This window comes from Leptonychotes weddellii, chromosome 7 (genome assembly GCF_054177405.1).
Source record: "Leptonychotes weddellii isolate Sample4059 chromosome 7, ASM5417740v2, whole genome shotgun sequence".
NCBI classification, from domain to species: Eukaryota; Metazoa; Chordata; class Mammalia; order Carnivora; family Phocidae; genus Leptonychotes; species Leptonychotes weddellii.
The window spans coordinates 10,090,239-10,108,839 of record NC_138375.1 but is presented as its reverse complement, the minus strand read 5'-3'; the positions used below and the strand labels follow the sequence as shown (position 1 = coordinate 10,108,839).

Below are 18,601 nucleotides of genomic sequence, written 5' to 3'. Positions count from 1 at the left end.
GACCTGAGCTGAAATCAAGAGTCGGACGCTTAACCGACTGAGCCACCCAGGCGCCCCATTAATCATTTTTAAGTATACAGTTCAGTACTGTGAAGTATGTTCACATTGTTGGGTAACCAATCTTCAGAACTCTTCGTCTTGTGAAACTGAAACTCGATATCATCAAACAACCCATCCCCCCAGCCCCTGAAAACCACTATTCTATTTTCTGTCTCTCTGAATTTGACTACTTTAGATACCTCATATAAGTGTAATCATACAGTATTTGTCTTTTTGTGACTAGCTTATTTTATTTAGCAAAATGTCCTCAAGATTCATCCATGTTGTAGCATGTGTCAGAATTTCCCTCATTTTTAAGGCTGAATAATATTCCATCATATGTATTTGCCACATTTTGTTTATCCATTCATCTGTTAATGAACAGTTGGGTTGCTTCCATCTTTTGACTATCATGGATAATGCCGTGGTGAGCATGGGTGTACAAATATCTCTGCAAGATCCTGCTTTCAATTCTTTTGGGTATATACCCAGAAGTGGAATTTCTGGATCATAGAATAATTCTATTAATATTTTGAGAAATCACCATACTGTTTTCCATAGTGACTCTACCATTTTTACATTCTCACCAAAAGTGTACAAGGGTTCCAATTTCTCCACATCCTTCATAACATTTATTTTCTGGGGTTTTTTTGATAGTAGCCATCTTAATGGACATGTAGATTTTATCTTTTTTCTTCTAATATGAATTTAAAACTGTGCCAATGACTTTAAAAGAAGTGCTTCCATTGGTAGTAGGCCAGTTGGCAGACCTTTAGTTGTACAGTGAAGCTCATGGACTAAGTTCTGGACTGCTGTTGGATGGAGTGTTCCATAATCATGTGTGTTCTTCTGGCATTTTTCAGTGATTATTACAATTTAATATTAATTGTCTCTAGTGTATTAGACTGGATTTTGAAAGGCGTGTTCTCGCTTTCTGAACTGCGATTGAGTGAAAACAAAACACTTCTATATCTGCTTTCAACAGCTCAGCACTTTTGGAAATTAGCAAAAATGGAGAGACGATCTCTTTCAAATGTGTATATGTAGCACATCTTTTCATGATTAATTGAATTCCTTCGTTGAATTACATTTTTATTATGGTGAGGCATTTACTCTCTCACTCTTTATTATGTTGCAAAAAATATGATGCCTTCTCTATGGTTTCATTAGATGCAGTGTTATCTGAAAAAGAAAAATGACAGCAACTGCTGATTTAAATATGGTTTCTAATTCAGCACGAAGTTGTGACCTTGCCTTTTCTTTTTTGCAGATTGAAAGAATCGATCAGCTTTTCGCTGCTGGAGGTCTTCGTCACCTTATATTTTACTATCAGGACATGGAGGTAACAGAAACAGGTATCCAAACTTGGTGTGATGTAACCCACAAAAGTGTTGCTAGGTTCATCTGAGGATGGCATGAAGCAGAAGGCTACCCTCAGAGCTGACGGGGCCTCTTACGCTTCCATCTTGGCATATGGGACAAATGGGCCTCTGTGAGGTGAGGCCCAGGTTCCATTTTCTGCTCAAGGAGAGGGGGACAGATAATGATGGGTATCTAGCCTGGTTGTTCTAACTTTACTTGAGATATTTTGTCTCCCATTTCAGGCTGTGCTGGTAATTGAGGAAAAATAAAGTACTTTATATTTTGAGACTTCTTTTCCTTCCATGCTAGTTCATTCTATGCAGTTATGTTCTAGAACTTTTTATGGGCATCTGCTTCTTTTCTATATAGACACCATTTATTTTTAACGTAGGAATTGTTGCCAATGAGCATAATGAGTTTTCTACTTAAATACCACATTATGTTTATTTTCTACTGACGATGATTCAAAGGAGTAATATGGAATGACAAGTTTAGTTATTTTCACTTAAGAAAAATTTGCAAATTTTTGTGTGGATTAAACTGGCATATCCCATTCTACTTTTATGTGGATTCATATAATTTTAAAGCCAAACTAGGGATATAAACAAAAATCTTATGATTATATTATTATATTCATTCTTTTATTACCTTTTTGAAGAAAAAGGAAAATAGTTATTGCTCTTGGCATATAGTATGGCTAATGGTTTTTTGTTTAAAAACTGAGAAAATTATGCATGCATACTTTAAGTGATTGACACTTTTCTAGAATTATTCATCTGAAATTTTGTGGTCTTGTGCTCTCTCTCTGTGTCAAATAAAGAAATAAAATCTTTAAAAAAAAAAAGAAAGTTCATTATACTTTGAGTGAAAAATCGAAATAATACAGAAATTTCTAATTCTATCCCAGATTGCAAAACATAAAGTCAGATGAAATGTTGAGTTCATCCATGAAATGTGTGCTGGGTGAAGTAAGCCTTTGTGTGTAAATCTGACATTGAACAAGAAGGGTTCATGGGATGTAGACACAATGCAAGTTTATTTTTGTTTCCCACTCTCCCTCTAAACCTTTTCAGTGGGACTGCCTTTAATCTTTTGACCTTGGATTAAAATTCAGACCATTCCATGACTTTTCTGGATATTCTTAGGTAAGAAAAATTCCTATAGTTGCTTCACATTATAAGTACTATCTCAATTCAGAAACTAAAAAAAATATCCAATTGATCAAAATTAATTGATCTAAAGTTAAATATTCTTCACTCCTGGTCTTCCCCCTTCCTTCCACCCAGCAGGGACCTCAGAAGGCCAGTATTTGCTGTAGGAGAGAAGCATATGGTCCTCCTCTGTTTGTTCAGCTTATCCTTCCAGAAGCTCCTGTCCACATTGTGTTAACCACAGTTGCTGACTGCGTCAGGCTTGAAGCAGGGCAGGGAAAGAGGGGGAGAGGTGGGCAGGAGAGCCTGGACTTGACTGGCACTCTCACTGTCACAGTTGGCTGACCTTGATTCTCTGGGTCTTTGCTCTTGTGGGCCCTAGGTGGATCCTCCAGAGATGCTGCACATCCCACGGCGATGTGTTGTCCTCCCGATGAGAGCTATCTGCTGGTTATCTTTATTGGACAGGTTCACTGTCAAAACCCCAGTCCAAGTCCCTAGCCCAGCTCTGTGGGGGGAGCCTAGAAAAGGGTTCCTCCAAGAGGTTTTTTTTTTTTTACTTAAAGATTTTATTTATTTATTTGACAGAGAGAGACACAGTGAAAGAGGGAACACAAGCAGGGGGAGTAGGAGAGGGAGAAGCAGGCTTCCCGTCGAGCAGGGAGCCCGATGCGGGGCTCGATCCCAGAACCCTGGGATCATGACCTGAGCTGAAGGCAGACACTTAATGACTGAGCCACTCAGGTGCCTCTCTCCAAGAAGTTCTAATCCCAGGGTTTTGGGATTCAACTTCCAGTCCATGTCCTTCCCCAGATTTCTCCCTTGGCACTGTCCTCCTACCCCAATAATCTTGCTTGAGCTACCGATTTACTCGGAGAACTAAAACTTTCGTGGGCAGATAAGAGCACAGTGGTTGAGCTCTGCTTACTTAAATGATCCCCTCAATGAGCTGCATGCTTAGATGACCAAAAATGAATTTTCAAATAACAATAATGAGAATGCTTAGTGAGCGACGATTTTTATGTGCTTTTCTAAGGTCTTCACATGTATTAGCTCCTTTAATCCTCACAACAACTCCAGATGCTTGGACCTAGTATTATTATTTGCATTTTTCAGATGAGAAAACCAAGGCACAGAAAGATTAAGTAACTTGCCCAAGGTCACATGGCCGGGAAGTGCAACCTGAGACTCAAGTCTTGGGAGTCTGGCCCTAGAGCTCACACCATTCATCACGATGCTCTCCTGGCTCAGTGGTGTCCTGACTCAGAGAGCCATACTGAGGGGACAGCAGGGGTCTGGAGTTTATAGTCAGAGCTGGTTTCTGATCTTGACTCTGCCACCTGTTGGCTGTGACTCGGAGGCAGGTCACAGCTGCCTTTAAAGGTTGTAGTGACTTCAGTAACGTAGACAATGTACCCAGCAGGGGAGCTGACACAGAGTACGAGCAATAGATGCTGTCTCCTCTCTCACCTCTTTATAGTATTGGTGAAACTAAAGTTCTTCTGCCCTTGTAGGACAGCTTGGCTCTCCAGGGGGAGTAAATCCCCTTTCTGAGAAGATTAAAAAGCCTAAGGTGTTCGTGACAGAGGGAAAAGATGTTGCTCTTACCGGAGTGTGTGTGTTCTTCATCAGGACTGACCCTTCCAGAGCCATCACCCCTGAGAACATCCATCGGGTAAGGGGCAAGAGCAGTCCTTTATCCCAAATTGCCAAAAATCACATAAATTCTACAAAAAACCCCTCGCTATAGAGGTAACCGCTATGTTCATCAGGTATCTAAAACTACTTCCAAAGAAGTATTTCTAAAAGCATTCACAGCAAACAAGAGGTCATTTCCTTTAAATCTGTGGAGTCAGAGGACCTACTATTCAGTTTACTAACAAAAACTGATATAATATTGTATGTATGCATGTGCATGCATGTGTGTACGTGTGTGTAAAACATGAAGTCTTGCCTTTTAAACATAATTCCCCATACATGATTTACTTAATGGCAAATTTCATACATTTAAAGTAAGATTTACAATGATGGATGTATAATTTTATTTTTTCTGCAAAGTAACATGTAAATCTCCTCTGCCCTCAGTGGGTGCATTATCTGCTTGAAGCAAATAAACTGGTTCTGTTTAGTTCGTGCTTTTATTTTGAGGATTGCAACTTAGAATAGTATAAAGCTTATATCTTAACCAGGGTATCGAAAAAGTAATTTCCTGGACTTAGAGACTGAATCTACAGACAGATCAAGGCCAGACCATATGTAAAACAGAATTTTGACCTACAACTGGCAGCAACCTGCCCAGAAAACCAAGCCCCTTCTCTATGAAACACCCCAGATAGCCAGCCTGCATTGTGAGACTTGCAGGAAACCTGCAAGGAGGAAGCTCAGCAATAATAGCTGAAACGATTGGCCCGCATGGTCAGATCCTCGTTCATGACTGTCAGCCTCCTTCACTCTGGCCATACTCCCGGGCATACTTCCCTGGGACCAACCAGAGAAAGCCGAATATGCACTCCTCACCAATCACAGGATGCCCTGCTTCTTGGAGCTGCCTCCAGCTACCCCACACCCAAACCTGTCCCTTTTCGCCACTAGAAAGTTTTCCCACTCCCCTGCCTGCTTTTGAGCGTCTGCTGAAATGCAGGCGATGGTGACCGACTCTTGCTATAGCCAGCTCATAGCTTTTGCTCCTCTCATTTGGTTCGTCTTCATTTACTTCTACAGGATAGTTGATGAATGAACAGAACTCAGAAATGACTCAGTAGCTATGTTGCCACTGCGGGTAATTTTGACAGTAGAGGATCTCCTGTTTTCCAGGAGGTGAGCTTTAATACGTTAGACACCGCAGATGGGGGCCTGCTCAATAGCATGAGGCGTTTGCTGTCAGATATCTTCATTCCCGCTCTCAAGGCCACGAGCCATGGCTGGGGCGAGCTCGAGGGCCTTCAGGAAGCATCCAGCATTCGGCAGGAGTTCTTGAGCTCTCTGGAAGGCTTTGTGAGCATCCTGTCGGGCGCCCAGGAGAGTCTGAAGGAGAAGGTAAGAATGAATAAGTTATTCCTTCAAAAGTTATCAGATGGTGAACAAATCAACGTATAAGTATGTAATGCTTCTCTTAGATGGTCTTAATTCCATTGCCCAGCAAACCTTGAAAACATCTTGTGTGCTTTTTTATTGCCCCTTCAAGAGGTGGTGGTGACTAGATTTAAATTCTTACAGTTTGGAGTGATTAATGCATTAGGGGTTCCTTAGAAGTGTTGGCCATGATGGAGGGTTTTATTCAGTCATATCAAACGTTTGACTGCAAACAGAAGTGTATGTAGCATCCCTCTGCATCCTAGAAGGAAAGGAATTTGGAACCAGGGTGTGTGGCGTGTGTGTGTGTGTGTGTGTGTGTGTGTGTGTGTTTGTCTTTGTGTGCGCATGCGTGTGTGGGGTGGGTGGTGGGTAGGGATGCAGGAAATGTCTGTTTTGCGCATGCGTGTGTGGGATGGGTGGTGGGTAGGGATGGAGGAAATCCCGAAGATCAGACAGAAAGGAGAGAGGAGTTGACATATCTGGAGGGAGTGGACTGGGTCCTGTGGTTCAGCCTGTGACCAAAAGGGCCTTTAAGGATAAGTTTGGCAAATGTGATTTAGCTTCCATAAAATTTGTGTGATCTACGGTAAGCCTGTGTTACTGGTTCCTTGGGGCAGAAGGTGGTGGATGCAAAACCATGACGGACAGCAGCCCAGATCAGGCATCTATGGGAGACAGAAATGTAGCCTATGATACCAATAACAATGTATTTTTAAAAAGATTTTATTTATTTGAGAGAGAGAGAGAACGAGCAAGGGGAGTGGCAGAAGGAGAAGGAGAAGCAGGCTCGATGCTGGGCTCATTCCCAGGATCCTGAGACCATGGCCTGAGCTAAAGGCAGATGCTTAATCGACTAAGCCACCCAGGTGCCCTACCAATGACAATGTATTACTCACTTCTCTCCAGAGAATACTGAGATGTATTGGACCTAGTGGGGGAAGGAGGCATTAGGGTTTCTAAAGGATGTGGAATGGGAGAGTGGAGTGACTTTCAATCCAGACAGGAGCGGGATGATTCCACCTAATATCTGAGTTGTATTTGCAATGAACTCTGATGCAGGCCATAGTAAGATGCAAATTGAAGCAAGTTAAATTGTTATTCTACCTAAAAAGCAGTGCTTTCGTAAGGTTCCACCTCCTATTGCGGTATAGCTATTCAAAAAAGTGGATGGATCGCCACCTAGCGGGGAGATTGTGCCACTTCACGAAGTGCAGAGCCCTCCCCTGGGAAACCAAGGATCTCTCTGGGAGATGTGGCAGGTGCAGAAGGTGGGGGAGGTCAGGGGTGGAGGCGTGCTGGGAGGTTCTTCCAGGCTGGGGGCAACGTGAGCACAAGCCCAGGGGAGTGGGGGCATATGCCTGCCCCGGTGGGTTTTCAGAGATCTATTGTAGTGTAGCCAAGTGAAAAACAGAGTGGGGAGGCTAGGTTCTGGGAGGTTGGAATGGTGTCTCAGCCCCACGGGGATGGGACAGACATAGAACTTCTGAGCATGGGAGCCAGGGCTGGAGGCCATCAGATAAGGTTAGAGCTGGTAGGGCTTTAGTAGGAAGCCAAGTGAAGGAAATGGGAAAACTCTGGTTCTGCCTTGGTTACCAACAAGCCCTTAGGGCCTGGGCTTTGTGATGTGGCTCCTTGGCCATATTGGCATTTGAGGGTGACAAATAACCACATCCCTTCCTGCTGGTTCTGAACCAGTTGAGAGAAATGTACTCGTTCTGTGGTTGGTAAAGAGGGATTAGGCCTGAAACCTGAATTTAGGCATTCACAGTGCCAGGTGCACCTTTACCAGAAGGAAATGCCCTTCTCAAATATTGAGGTCCATTTATGTGTGTGAGAAAATGCACCAGGTTTCTTTGTCAAGTCAAAACCTAACAGACCTCCTTCTCCATCCTCTTTCTCCTCCCTCCCCTGAAACAAATCCATATATTTGACATTGAACTTGCTAACTATAAGGATGTTATTGGGTAAGGACATGAGAGTCTTTTCATCTGGTTAGTATCAAAAAAAGAATGTAATGGATTAGAAATTACCTTCCTTCCAATCAATATCCTTGAAGCTCCCCCATATTCTTTGGTTTTGTGAGTTGACTCTTCAATTTTTAAGTAATTTCTTAGTTCCTTATTAATTCCCAAATTTTGTAATGTTATGATGATTCTCTCTAGCACACTCTTTTTTCTTTTTTTTTTTGACCCAAAATCTGCCCTCAGTTGTCTCCAGTGGTGTGCTCAATTCGTAAGGGAGGATTGAGCATTGTGTATCACACTGTGCTTCCAGGGACCTTTCTTCAGGGAACAGGGTAGTTTAGAGAAGACCTTAAGATCCTTCTGAGCCTAGGGGTCAACCAGAAGTGTGTGTGTGTGTTTTAAAATTAGCATCATCTTATATAATTTTCATTTTAATTAGGTGAACCTTCAAAAGTGTGACATATTTGAACTGAAAACCCTGAAGGAACCAATTGACTACTTGACTCTAGCTAATAACCCCGAGACTCTGGAGAAAACAGAAGGTTGTATGAGAGTATGGATCAGACAGACAGAACAGGTAATTTCCAGAAACCAAACATCAGTTTCAGATGCCACTTTACTGAAGTAGTCAATGGAAGACAGTATATTGTATGCCGTTCCCATTTGCTTGAGTGTTTAACTTCAAGCCCCTAAAAAGGTGAGAAGTTCAATGTGATTTAATTTATAGTCATTAGTTAAGAAGAGATAGTAAGAATTCGAAGAGATGAAAGTAAATGGCTTTAAATACTTAGGTCACAAGAAGACTGCACTTTGCCAATTGTTTTCTCAAGGTGTATTTTACTTGAGAGAGGACCTCTGTAGAAGTACAAGTTTTCCAAACACTGTGCCCTCCAAAAAGGAGCTTGAGACTTAACTTAAAAAAAAATATTTTCAGAAAAATCCTAAGTGAAGGTGGACATTGAATCAAAAAGTAAGCACAATGAAAATTAACCAAATTAAGGCACGGGGGCTTTCCAAGGTTCTATTGTTCCAAGATTATACAGTAAGTGGATAGTCAAGGAAGCTTTCTGAGGACAGGTCCTCCAAAAGTTCATTAAAGCTTTTTAAATAAGTAGTTTTCAGTTAGAGCAAGTCAACTACATTTTTGTTAAAGGGTTAAAAATGGATACAAGTAAAAGGCTGTCATTTGAAGCATGCACATGAATAAAAATATATCATGATTCCGACAACATAATTGACTTATTTCCTTATTTTTTTTGCCTGTGCATAACTTTCATGCTGCCAGCCCTAGTCAGAGGTTCAAGGCTCTGCTGTGCATTTTCAGGTCCTTGCAGAAAACAACCAGCTGCGTAAGGAAGCGGATGACCTTGGGCCCCGTGCAGAGCTGGAGCACTGGAAAAAAAGACTGTCCAAATTTAACTACCTTTTGGATCAATTAAAAAGCCCGGATGTGAAGGCTGTGTTGGCTGTGCTTGCTGCCGCCAGGTCCAAGCTTCTAAAGGTTGTCAGCCATTTCTTTTTGCTTTGTGACATGGGAGTGAAAATTCTCTGTGTGCATTTTCATGTCATGGAGTAACTAGGTACAGAAAAATGTTATTACACCTTTAGGAACAAACTTTAAGGCTGGATAATATCCCCCTGTTATAATTCTGAGTACTGTGGAAATAGCCTTTGAATCAACGGTATCTGTTGGCCTGTGTCCATGTAAGTACATGTATTAATTAGAGGGCATTGCATGTAATTAAGATGTAACGTAGTATCACGATTATATATATATTTGGAATTCGGACCAACCAGGAGTATTTTTTTTTTTTTTAGATTTTTTATTTATTTATTTGAGAGAGAGAGAATGAGAGACAGAGACCACGAGAGGGAAGAGGGCAGAGGGAGAAGCAGACCCCCCGCCGAGCAGGGAGCCCGATGCGGGACTCGATCCCGGGACTCCAGGATCATGACCTGAGCCGAAGGCAGTCGCTTAACCAACTGAGCCACCCAGGCGCCCCCAACCAGGAGTATTAAAATAAGAACTTAACTTGAATATTTTTTTTTTTTTTTAGCCCTAGAATATTGCTTTTATACCCTAGTGTAACAAATTACCCTACAACTTAGTAACATAAAACAGCAAACATATATTATGTCACAGCCTGTGGGTCAGGAGTTGGGATGCAGCTCAGCCAGATGCCTGTGACTCAGCATCTCTCCTGAGATTATGGTCAGGGTGTTGGCTCATCTGAGGCTCGCCCACCCCAGGGGAGGACCTGCCTCCAAGTTGCTTGTGGGGTTCTTGCAGGGTTCAGTTCCTTGCTGGCTATTGGCTGGAGGCTTCCTTCAGTTCTTCACCATAGAAAATATGGGAATGGGCGCCTGGGTGGCTCAGTTGGTTGAGTGACTGCCTTCGGCTCAGGTCATGATCCTGGAGTCCCGGGATCAAGTCCCGCATCGGGCTCCCTGCTCAGCAGGGAGTCTGCTTCTCCCTCTGACGCTCCTCCCTCTCATGCTCTCTGTCTCTCATTCTCTCTCTCAAATAAATAAATAAAATCTTTAAAAAAAAAAAAAAAGAAAATATGGGAATGAGGTGCAAAATGGATCCAGGAGCCAGTGGAGGAGAGAAGGTGTGGGTTCAGATGGGGTTGGTGCCCTCTTGATGCTCTGTCCTAGTTATTGAGTAGATTTTATAAGAGAAGGCTGTGAAGAGATCCCTTTAAAACTTCAGTCAAAGAATTTAAACTACTCTTCAATGTGGCAATACCCCTCATTCCTGTGGATTCAGCTTGATGCGAGAGGCATAGGATAAACTGAAAGTCTGACACAAGAGACTTGGGGTGACTTTTAGCAGCTGTGCTATTGGAAGTTCCTTTGTAATCGATGCATTAACAGTGCTTTCCTGTCTTGTCCTTAGACTTGGAGGGAGATGGATATTCGAGTTACTGATGCAGCGAATGAAGCAAAGGACAATGTCAAATATCTGTACACACTTGAAAAATGCTGTGACTCCTTGTACAGTAGTGATCCTGTGAGTTAAAGATCTCTACTTGCTTAATCTACTGATGACCCTTTTGCACTGGCTGAATTGAGTGTGCAGTTTGGTTCATTAATATTATAATCTGTTGGAAAAGTCTTTGAAACCTCTTTCTACTCTCAAGAAAATGATACATGTATACAGTTGACCCTCGAGCAACATGGTTTTCGACTGCATAGGTCCACGTACATGTGGATTTTTTCATAAACACAGTACAGTGCTGTAAATGTAGTTTATCTTTCTTAACCATTTTCTTTTATCTGGCTTCCTTTATTGTAAGAATATAGTATATAATACACAAAACATACAAAATATGTGTTAATCAACTTTTTATGTTATCGGTAAGGCTTCTGGTCGACAGTAGGCTATTAGTAGTTTAGTTTTTGGGGAGTCAGAAGTTATGCATGAATTTTCAACTACATGGGGATTGTGCTCTTAACCCCTGCATTGTTTAAGGGTCAACTGCACTCATGTCTATCTAGATCTGTCTATCTCTGTTTATGATGAATATGCAATATTATATTTTAAAAACCCTTATTGTATATTCCAGTTTCCATTAAGTATTATAATTGATATTCTGGATGATACTCAAAGAAGTGTGGGAAGGGTTATCAGCTGGTGTTTTATCTTTTAACTTTAGGGAGTGCCTGCTTTTATTTATTATAAAATTAACTGTTAACCTTGTCATTAACAGAAAGCTAATGTTTCTTGCATAGAAATAAAATTTGATTAACTGCATATGACTAAATAATACAAATAGAATTACCCTTAAATACATTTATGTGAAGTGATAGTTAATATTTTCGTGGTAGTGTTAGTAGTGTTAGTTAAGTTAGTAGTTCGTTAGTAAGTAGTTCATTAGTGTTTGTTAGTAGTTCGTTAGTAAGTAGTTAGTGGTGTTAGTTAATATTTAAAAAATTAAAAAAAGTCTCATAGCTAATTTTATTCTAATGAAGATTGAATGGTTCGACTGTTAGAATTTTGCTGAATTTGATATTTGTTTCTTTGAAAACTCTCGTGGTGTCTTCCAGATATCCATGATTGATGCTATTCCTACACTTATAAATGCAATTAAAATGATCTATAGTATCTCTCAGTACTATAACACCTCTGAGAAGATCACATCTCTGTTTGTAAAGGTGAGTGCATAGAGTCCATGGTGACTTATATTTTTTTTGCCATTTTTAATTTTTTAATAGTTAGAAATGACCATATTGGCGTAATTCAGTGTCTGTGTATCCTACAATGAGAGAAAAAGTTTTAATCTCTCAACAGAGAGAATTAAGTGTATTTGTGAGGCTGATTCTCACAAATCATAAAGCATTATTTCCAAAGTAATTATTATAATAAAGATGGTGTTATTTATATAATAAAAATAAAAAAAATAAAGATTCTCTTTGAATTTCCCTATGTTATTTAGCACATTATTTATTCCTATTGGGTAAATTTTTATTAAGAAAAACTATATTTAACTGGCTTTCTCCTGCTTTATATTTCATGTGTCACTTTTCCAAATTTATCTGATGCCACAGTTGTTTACTTGGTTTATTAGAACAGTAATCATGGTAATGAAATCCACTTGCAACGTTTCAGTAATCCATAAAGCAGTTGTAATGATTCTGCCAAAAAACATAACGATCTTTAAACCTTATGTCCTAACTTGTAACTGTTGGTGGTGAGCACTGTTGCTTTTCCCATTTTGAACAGTCCCTAAGAAGTAAATGACTTTCATTACCAAGGTGAAAGTTTTAAGCGTTGTATTAAGATAGAGGCATTTTCGTCTCATCTGGGCTTGTATTGCGGATGCTAACATACTAGGAAGCGTGGCTCTTGCTGGCAAGGGGGACGTCCACCCCGAGAGCCGGACAGGAGACTCCCTTTCTTCTGCTCTCAGTCAGGCACTTCAGGCAGAAAAAGGAAGGAAATCCACGAGATTCTTGCTGCACTTCTTCCCGCGTTCAAAGGACGCGTTAGGATCGTGAGGGATATTCCTTTGAGCCAGAGACTCAAAAGTCAATTTGTGTCATCACACCAGGCTTCGTGCATATTATCGGCAAGTCCTGTTTTTGAACAAAATTGTGAAACCATCATTTATCTAATTTTGAAAACCCTTTCACTATGGAAATTTTGAGGCAGGTACAAAAGGAAAGAGAGTGGTACACCAGCCCCCCATGTACCTGTTACCAAGGTTCCGCCTGCACGCCATCCATCTAATTTCATGTGCATCCCGACCTTTGCCCTACACATCCCAGACATCAAGTCATTCCGTGCACACTGGATAGTCATCTGGTTTTCCTTTTAATTTGTTAAAAAAAAAAAATCACAAGAAAATTCTGAAAGTTTTTTACAGTTTGGAAGGATGGATAAAACATGAGTGCATATGGAAGTCAGCTTGACTCTCTGTTGCTTCTCCCTTTGACATTTCTGCTCCGGCTCCTGGTGTCTTAAAATGACCAGGGTGGACGGTCCTTCCCAAGGCACTTGGAGACTGTGAGTTACATGTTAGAGCAGGCTACCTAAGGAGACTGGGGGACTCTCAACAGCTTTTAGATAGGGAAGTGAATCCCTTCCTGGCTGGTTAAGGTGTTCATCCTGCATACACAGGGGCGCCTGAATTGTTGATTTGCCATAGTGCTTCCAACTCTGGTTTTATAAATGACTTTGACAGTCCATACTGGAATCTAAAAAAGTCAAACAAATAGAAGCAGAGAGTAGAAGGGTGGTTGCCAGGGGCTGGAGAGAGTGGGAAATGGGGAGATGCTGGTCAAAAGCTACAGTTTTCAGTTATAAGATGAGTAAATTCTGGGAATCTAAAGCACAGCATAGTGATTATAGTTAATAATACTGTATTGTGTACTCAAAAGTTGTTAAGAGAGCAGATCTTAAGTCTTTTCAACACACATACAACGGTGACCGTGAGGGGGTAGATGTGTTAGCTTGATTGTGGTAATCATTTCACTCTGTATATGAATATCAAGCATCATGTTGTACGTCTTAAATATATACCATTTTTGTTTGTCATTTATACCTCAGTAAGGCTGGGGCAAAAAAAATGTTGGTGCTGGATCATAGTTGTGATGGAAAAAAGTAAACCTAATGTCAAGTTCATAGATTGTACACTCTGAGAGGTAGAGGAGTCAAGGACCCTCTAGTCCAGCTGTTGACTGATGGCTGTTTTATGTACTTCACACCATTTTATTGGGACATTCCAGGTGACTAATCAGATGATATCTGCGTGTAAAGCCTATATTACCAACAATGGAACTGCTTCCATCTGGAGCCAGCCGCAGGATGTTGTGGTGGAAAAAATATTGTCTGCAATTAAGCTTAAGCAGGTAAAGGTCAGCTTAATAACATATTTAGATAACGTTTTATTATTTGTATGTTGTTTTTGCTGATGCATCTTAAATCACCTGGCCGTGACTGTGTTATTGGTTGCTCAAAAGTCATTCTTTTTGTAAAACAGTAATTCTTTATTGTTAAGAAAATGGAATGTTAGTAAATCTGCTCTCACGATTTACTCACTTATTCTATCGTTTTGGGGGCCGGTTATGTCCCAACACCACACTCAGTGACAGAGGTGCAAAGATGCAGTAGTCTGTTTAGTTTCTTGGGGACAAATGGGGAGCTAGACGCAGAGGGAGACTACTGTTGGCCAGGGGGACCATGTGGAAAGGCTGTGACATTGAGTTAGATCATGAATAATCAGGAATTTGCTAGATTGGGAGTTGGGAAACATGGCATTCCCAGCTGAAGAAAGGGTACATACAAAGGCATGAAACTTGGAGGGTTTGCAATTCTACCTTAAATTTGTGGCTGCCTCCAACGTAAGAGAATAAGGTTGGTACCTGTTATGTTCCCTTTCTAATATTTTGGTTTTTAACTTTAAGGAATACCAGCACTGCTTTCACAAGGTGAAACAAAAGCTTAAACAAGACCCAAGTGAAAAGCAATTTGAATTTAGTGAGATGTATATTTTTGGAAAATTTGAAACTTTCCACCGACGTCTTGCCAAGATAATAGATATCTTTACAACCTTCCAGACATACTCAGTCCTGCAAGATTCTAAAATTGAAGGGCTCGAAGACATGGTCACTAAATACCAGGTTCTGTTCTTCCTTTCTGTCTTTTTAAAAAAGTTTTTTTTATTTTTATTTTTAAAAATTTATTTATTTATTTATTTATTTGAGAGAGAGAGAGAGTGAGAGTGAGAGTGAGTGGAAGAGGAGCAGAGGGAGAGGGGGAAGAGCAGAGGGAGAGGGAGAAGCAGACTCCCTGCTGAGCAGGGAGCCCGATGCGGGGCTCCATCCCAAGACCCTGGGATCATGACCTGAGCCCAAGGCAGACACTTAACCGACTGAGCCTCCCAGGCGCCCTTAAAGATTTTATTTTTTTTAAAAGTGATCTCTACACCCAGCGTGAGACTGAAGTTAACAACGTGGAGATCAAGGGTCATGTACTCCACTGACTGAGCTGGTCAAGCGTCCCCAGGTTCTGTACCTTAAAACTAAATTTGCTACCCTTATCCGTAACTAAAACTTTAATATTTTGTGCAAATATCTATATTTAGAATGATTCAAATAATCCATCTGTAATGTTAGATGGAAGCTCATGGCCCTTGAACAATAAAGAAATTAAATCTATATGAGAATTGTGTAATGGTGCTAATATGTTCTTTTCAGTTATGTGATTATGAGAATGACTTCTCAATACTCTAATCATCATTAGTAAGAGCATTTTCATTAGTAGCACAAGAAAAATGTTTGAATATAACTTATTATTTCATTTATTCATGCAAGAAATATTTAATGAAGCACATACTATGTGTCAGGAACTAGCTGACACCGAGTTCTGGGTGCATCCAGTTGTGGCTACACTTAGCATTTCATTTGGACCTATGTTAACAAAATAAGGGGACCAGATTTTAATTTAGCCTGACCGTTCCCAATTACTTTGATTTTTAACTCCTTTATCTTATAAGGGTATATGTGTAACTCATCTTAGTTTTTAAGCGGGCACAGTGATCTAATAATGTTTTGAAGATCTTTAAAAAAACAATTTACAAACAAAATGGGTTTTATTTAATTAATTAATTTATTTACTTACTTATTTTAAGATTTTATTTATTCATTTGAGACACAGAGATACAGAGAGAGAAAGAGAGAAAGCATGAGCAGGGAGGGAGGCAGAGGGAGAGGGAGAAGCAGGCTCCTTGCTGAGCCAGGAGCCCCATGCGGGGCTCAGTCCTAGGACCCTGGGATCATGACCTGAGCCGAAGGCAGACGCTTAACCATCTGAGCCACCCAGGCGCCCCCAAAATGGGTTTTAGATTCTTAGTCTAGGTATAGTCAAGTTTCTCATGTTTGGGGACAGTAATATTAAAAGCTAATTTTTTTTTCTTTTTTTTTGTACTTGAATTTGAAAAGGATCATATAATTTACTGCCACACGTTGGTTTTTGTACTCTTAACAGTTTAGGCTAATATCAGGAATTTTTTCATTTCCTGAGTAGACCAGATTTTAGGAAAAGAAGAAAAAAGACCTTTGTTATATAGCAGGAAACATTTTAGGTGGGCTGGGTTATCTTAGGTTATCTTATCTTAGGTTATCTTCAGGGTGGATAATCTGTATCTGAAACCGACCTTTTTGTAAGACAAAGACAGAATGTGTTCATTTACTTTTCAGTTTGGAATTTATTTATTTTCTATTCTTAATGAAAAAATAACTTTGGAGCATATTTCAAAGTTTATTTTTGAAGGAGAAGTTGAACTATACATCTAAATGCAGATAAAGACTTTTCTAACCTGATTAAAATACTGGGAAGAGAAATTGCTTTAAAAATCTAAAGTGAAATGAGGATTCAAATGGATGTACCAGAGGGTAGTGACATAAAATGTAGCTGGTGCATGAAAGCAACAAGTGAGATTTTTGTGTTAGTACCGATGTTAGAAGTTCAAAATGGTGACCGTGGAAGGGAAGCTCAGGCTCCTTGCATCGCTGTCAAGGTCCTGTCCACCCCTCCCACCTCCTTGCCTGCCTTTCTTCTTTGATGTTCTCCAGATACAAGTCAGTTCAGACCGCCGTAGGGCTTATAGAGCTTTTTTTCTGGAAAGTTCTGCCTCTGGATCATCACATGGTTATTCCTTCTTGGCTTCCAGATCTTCATTTAAATGACCCTCTCAGTTAGGTTTTCCTTGATCTCTGTTCCTCTCAATCACTCTATGTCACATTGCTCATTTTATCATGGTGTGAAATTATCCTGTTCATTTATTTGTGCTTTGCATAGATTCTGACCCCTCTCCCACACTGAGGATGGACGTCCTCTGAGGGCAGGGACCTTTGTTTTTTCCGTTCCTTCCTGTGTCTTCAGAGTTCACTAGCGTATAATAGGTGTGCAATAAGTATCTGTCAAGTAAATGATTTAGTAGATCAAGTTTGATTAGTTGGTTTAAGGTCATGATTAATCAGTTTATTAACTTAATACTCTTAAGTGACCATTTGTATACATTGCACATAACATGATGGGCAGCATAACATGGATACAGTGTCTTCGTAGAACTAATTTTGTACTTAAACAGCAAGAAAGGGTAGGTTTTAATTAGTAAACTTGATTCAAGAAGTTACGCAGCTTATACACTTTTGTCTATTGAGAGATTCGAATTGATGTTTAAATGGAAATGACTTTGAAGAAGAGATGATGGAAGGAGGCTCAACTTTCTTCATAAAAATTATATGCCTCTGTCAACAGTGTGGACACCTGAGTTTGGGAATAGCTTAGTACCTGGTTAAGAATGATCATAGAGCATGATAGCTCATTATTCTGAGCAAACAAAACGTATATCGTTTTATGTATTATCATAGTATTCTCAAGGAGACGAGTTGCCTGGTTTGTACTTCTGTAGTCACAGACTGTGGCTTTGCAGGATAGGGGGAAGCAGTTAATTCTGGAGAGTCTTTAAACGGCAGATTGTGGTTTGATGTTTTATTTAAGACATGTGAGGCCTGGAAGATGCTTTTTCATCTTCAGATATTATAGGCTGTTTGGGTTCTGTTAGTGTTATTTATTTTCTGAGAAGACTTAAACTTTTCAATGAAAAATGTTTTAGTAAATTCTAGTCTGGGCTTTTTTTTTTTTTTTTAATTTCAGTTGTCGTTAGTAAGAAATTTTTAGAGAAAACATCTCTCCTACTTTTCAGATGTGGTTTATTTTCTATTTTTCTTTAGGAATACGTAAAACCTCGTGAAAATGCTTTCTAAATGATTTCTTTGAATGCACTAGGCAACATTATATTGCCTCTGATAAGCATTAAGCAATATGAATAATTAAAGAAATAAGGCTCCTTTTAAGTTGATTTTTGGGGAATGATTATACAGTTCTACATTTAAAGGTCATATTTAATTAAGTAATGCAAGAATATTGAAATATTGTCTTACTTCTTTCATAACATTTCAGAGTATGGTTGCTACCATAAAGAAAAAGGAATATAATTTCTTAGACCAGCGGAAAATGGATTTTGACCAAGATTATGAAGAGTTTTGCAAGCAGACTAATGACCTTCATGTAAGTCATATAATAAAATTCCTGTTGACAGTTGTGTGTTTATTTTTTCCAATCTGTATAATGCTGCTAATCATTAACCATTCAGAAGGGAGAGGCATCTTCATCACAGAGGTGACCGATCACAACCTCAGCCTGCATTTTGTGATTTCACATTAATAATTGAAGGCTCTTTTTCATGGTTTAAAGGGTCATAAATATAGCTTTGGATAATGATCTGTAATCACAGACTTCTGCACGTCTTCCATCTTCTTAGAAAATTAATTTTCTTCTTCTGTTGAAATGTGGGGTTATTAGAATTTAGAAATTCGTTTCCATTTGTTTGTTACTTTATAGCAATGATTCTGACCAACTGTCTGGTAGTTTCAAAGGCAGGGTTGCAGCTGGCCTGAGAAGCAGTGGTACCAGAACCCACTCAGCACTTGGGTCCTTCT

At 39.8% G+C, this 18,601-nt stretch overlaps 1 protein-coding gene across 5 annotated transcripts in view; it reads left to right on the top strand.

Moving 5' to 3' along the window:
• DNAH5 (dynein axonemal heavy chain 5) overlaps positions 1 to 18,601 on the top strand; it is a 259,439-nt gene that overhangs the window by 61,439 nt on the left and 179,399 nt on the right. For all 5 annotated transcript variants that reach the window (XM_081825908.1, XM_081825907.1, XM_081825906.1 and 2 more), the window contains exons 3-12: positions 1,310 to 1,394; positions 4,067 to 4,227; positions 5,367 to 5,588; positions 8,031 to 8,168; positions 8,916 to 9,092; positions 10,491 to 10,604; positions 11,642 to 11,749; positions 13,823 to 13,945; positions 14,501 to 14,716; positions 18,063 to 18,170. In XM_081825908.1, coding sequence (XP_081682034.1) covers positions 1,310 to 1,394; positions 4,067 to 4,227; positions 5,367 to 5,588; positions 8,031 to 8,168; positions 8,916 to 9,092; positions 10,491 to 10,604; positions 11,642 to 11,749; positions 13,823 to 13,945; positions 14,501 to 14,716; positions 18,063 to 18,170 — 1,452 coding nt within the window. The remainder of the gene's footprint in view (positions 1 to 1,309; positions 1,395 to 4,066; positions 4,228 to 5,366; positions 5,589 to 8,030; positions 8,169 to 8,915; positions 9,093 to 10,490; positions 10,605 to 11,641; positions 11,750 to 13,822; positions 13,946 to 14,500; positions 14,717 to 18,062; positions 18,171 to 18,601) is intronic.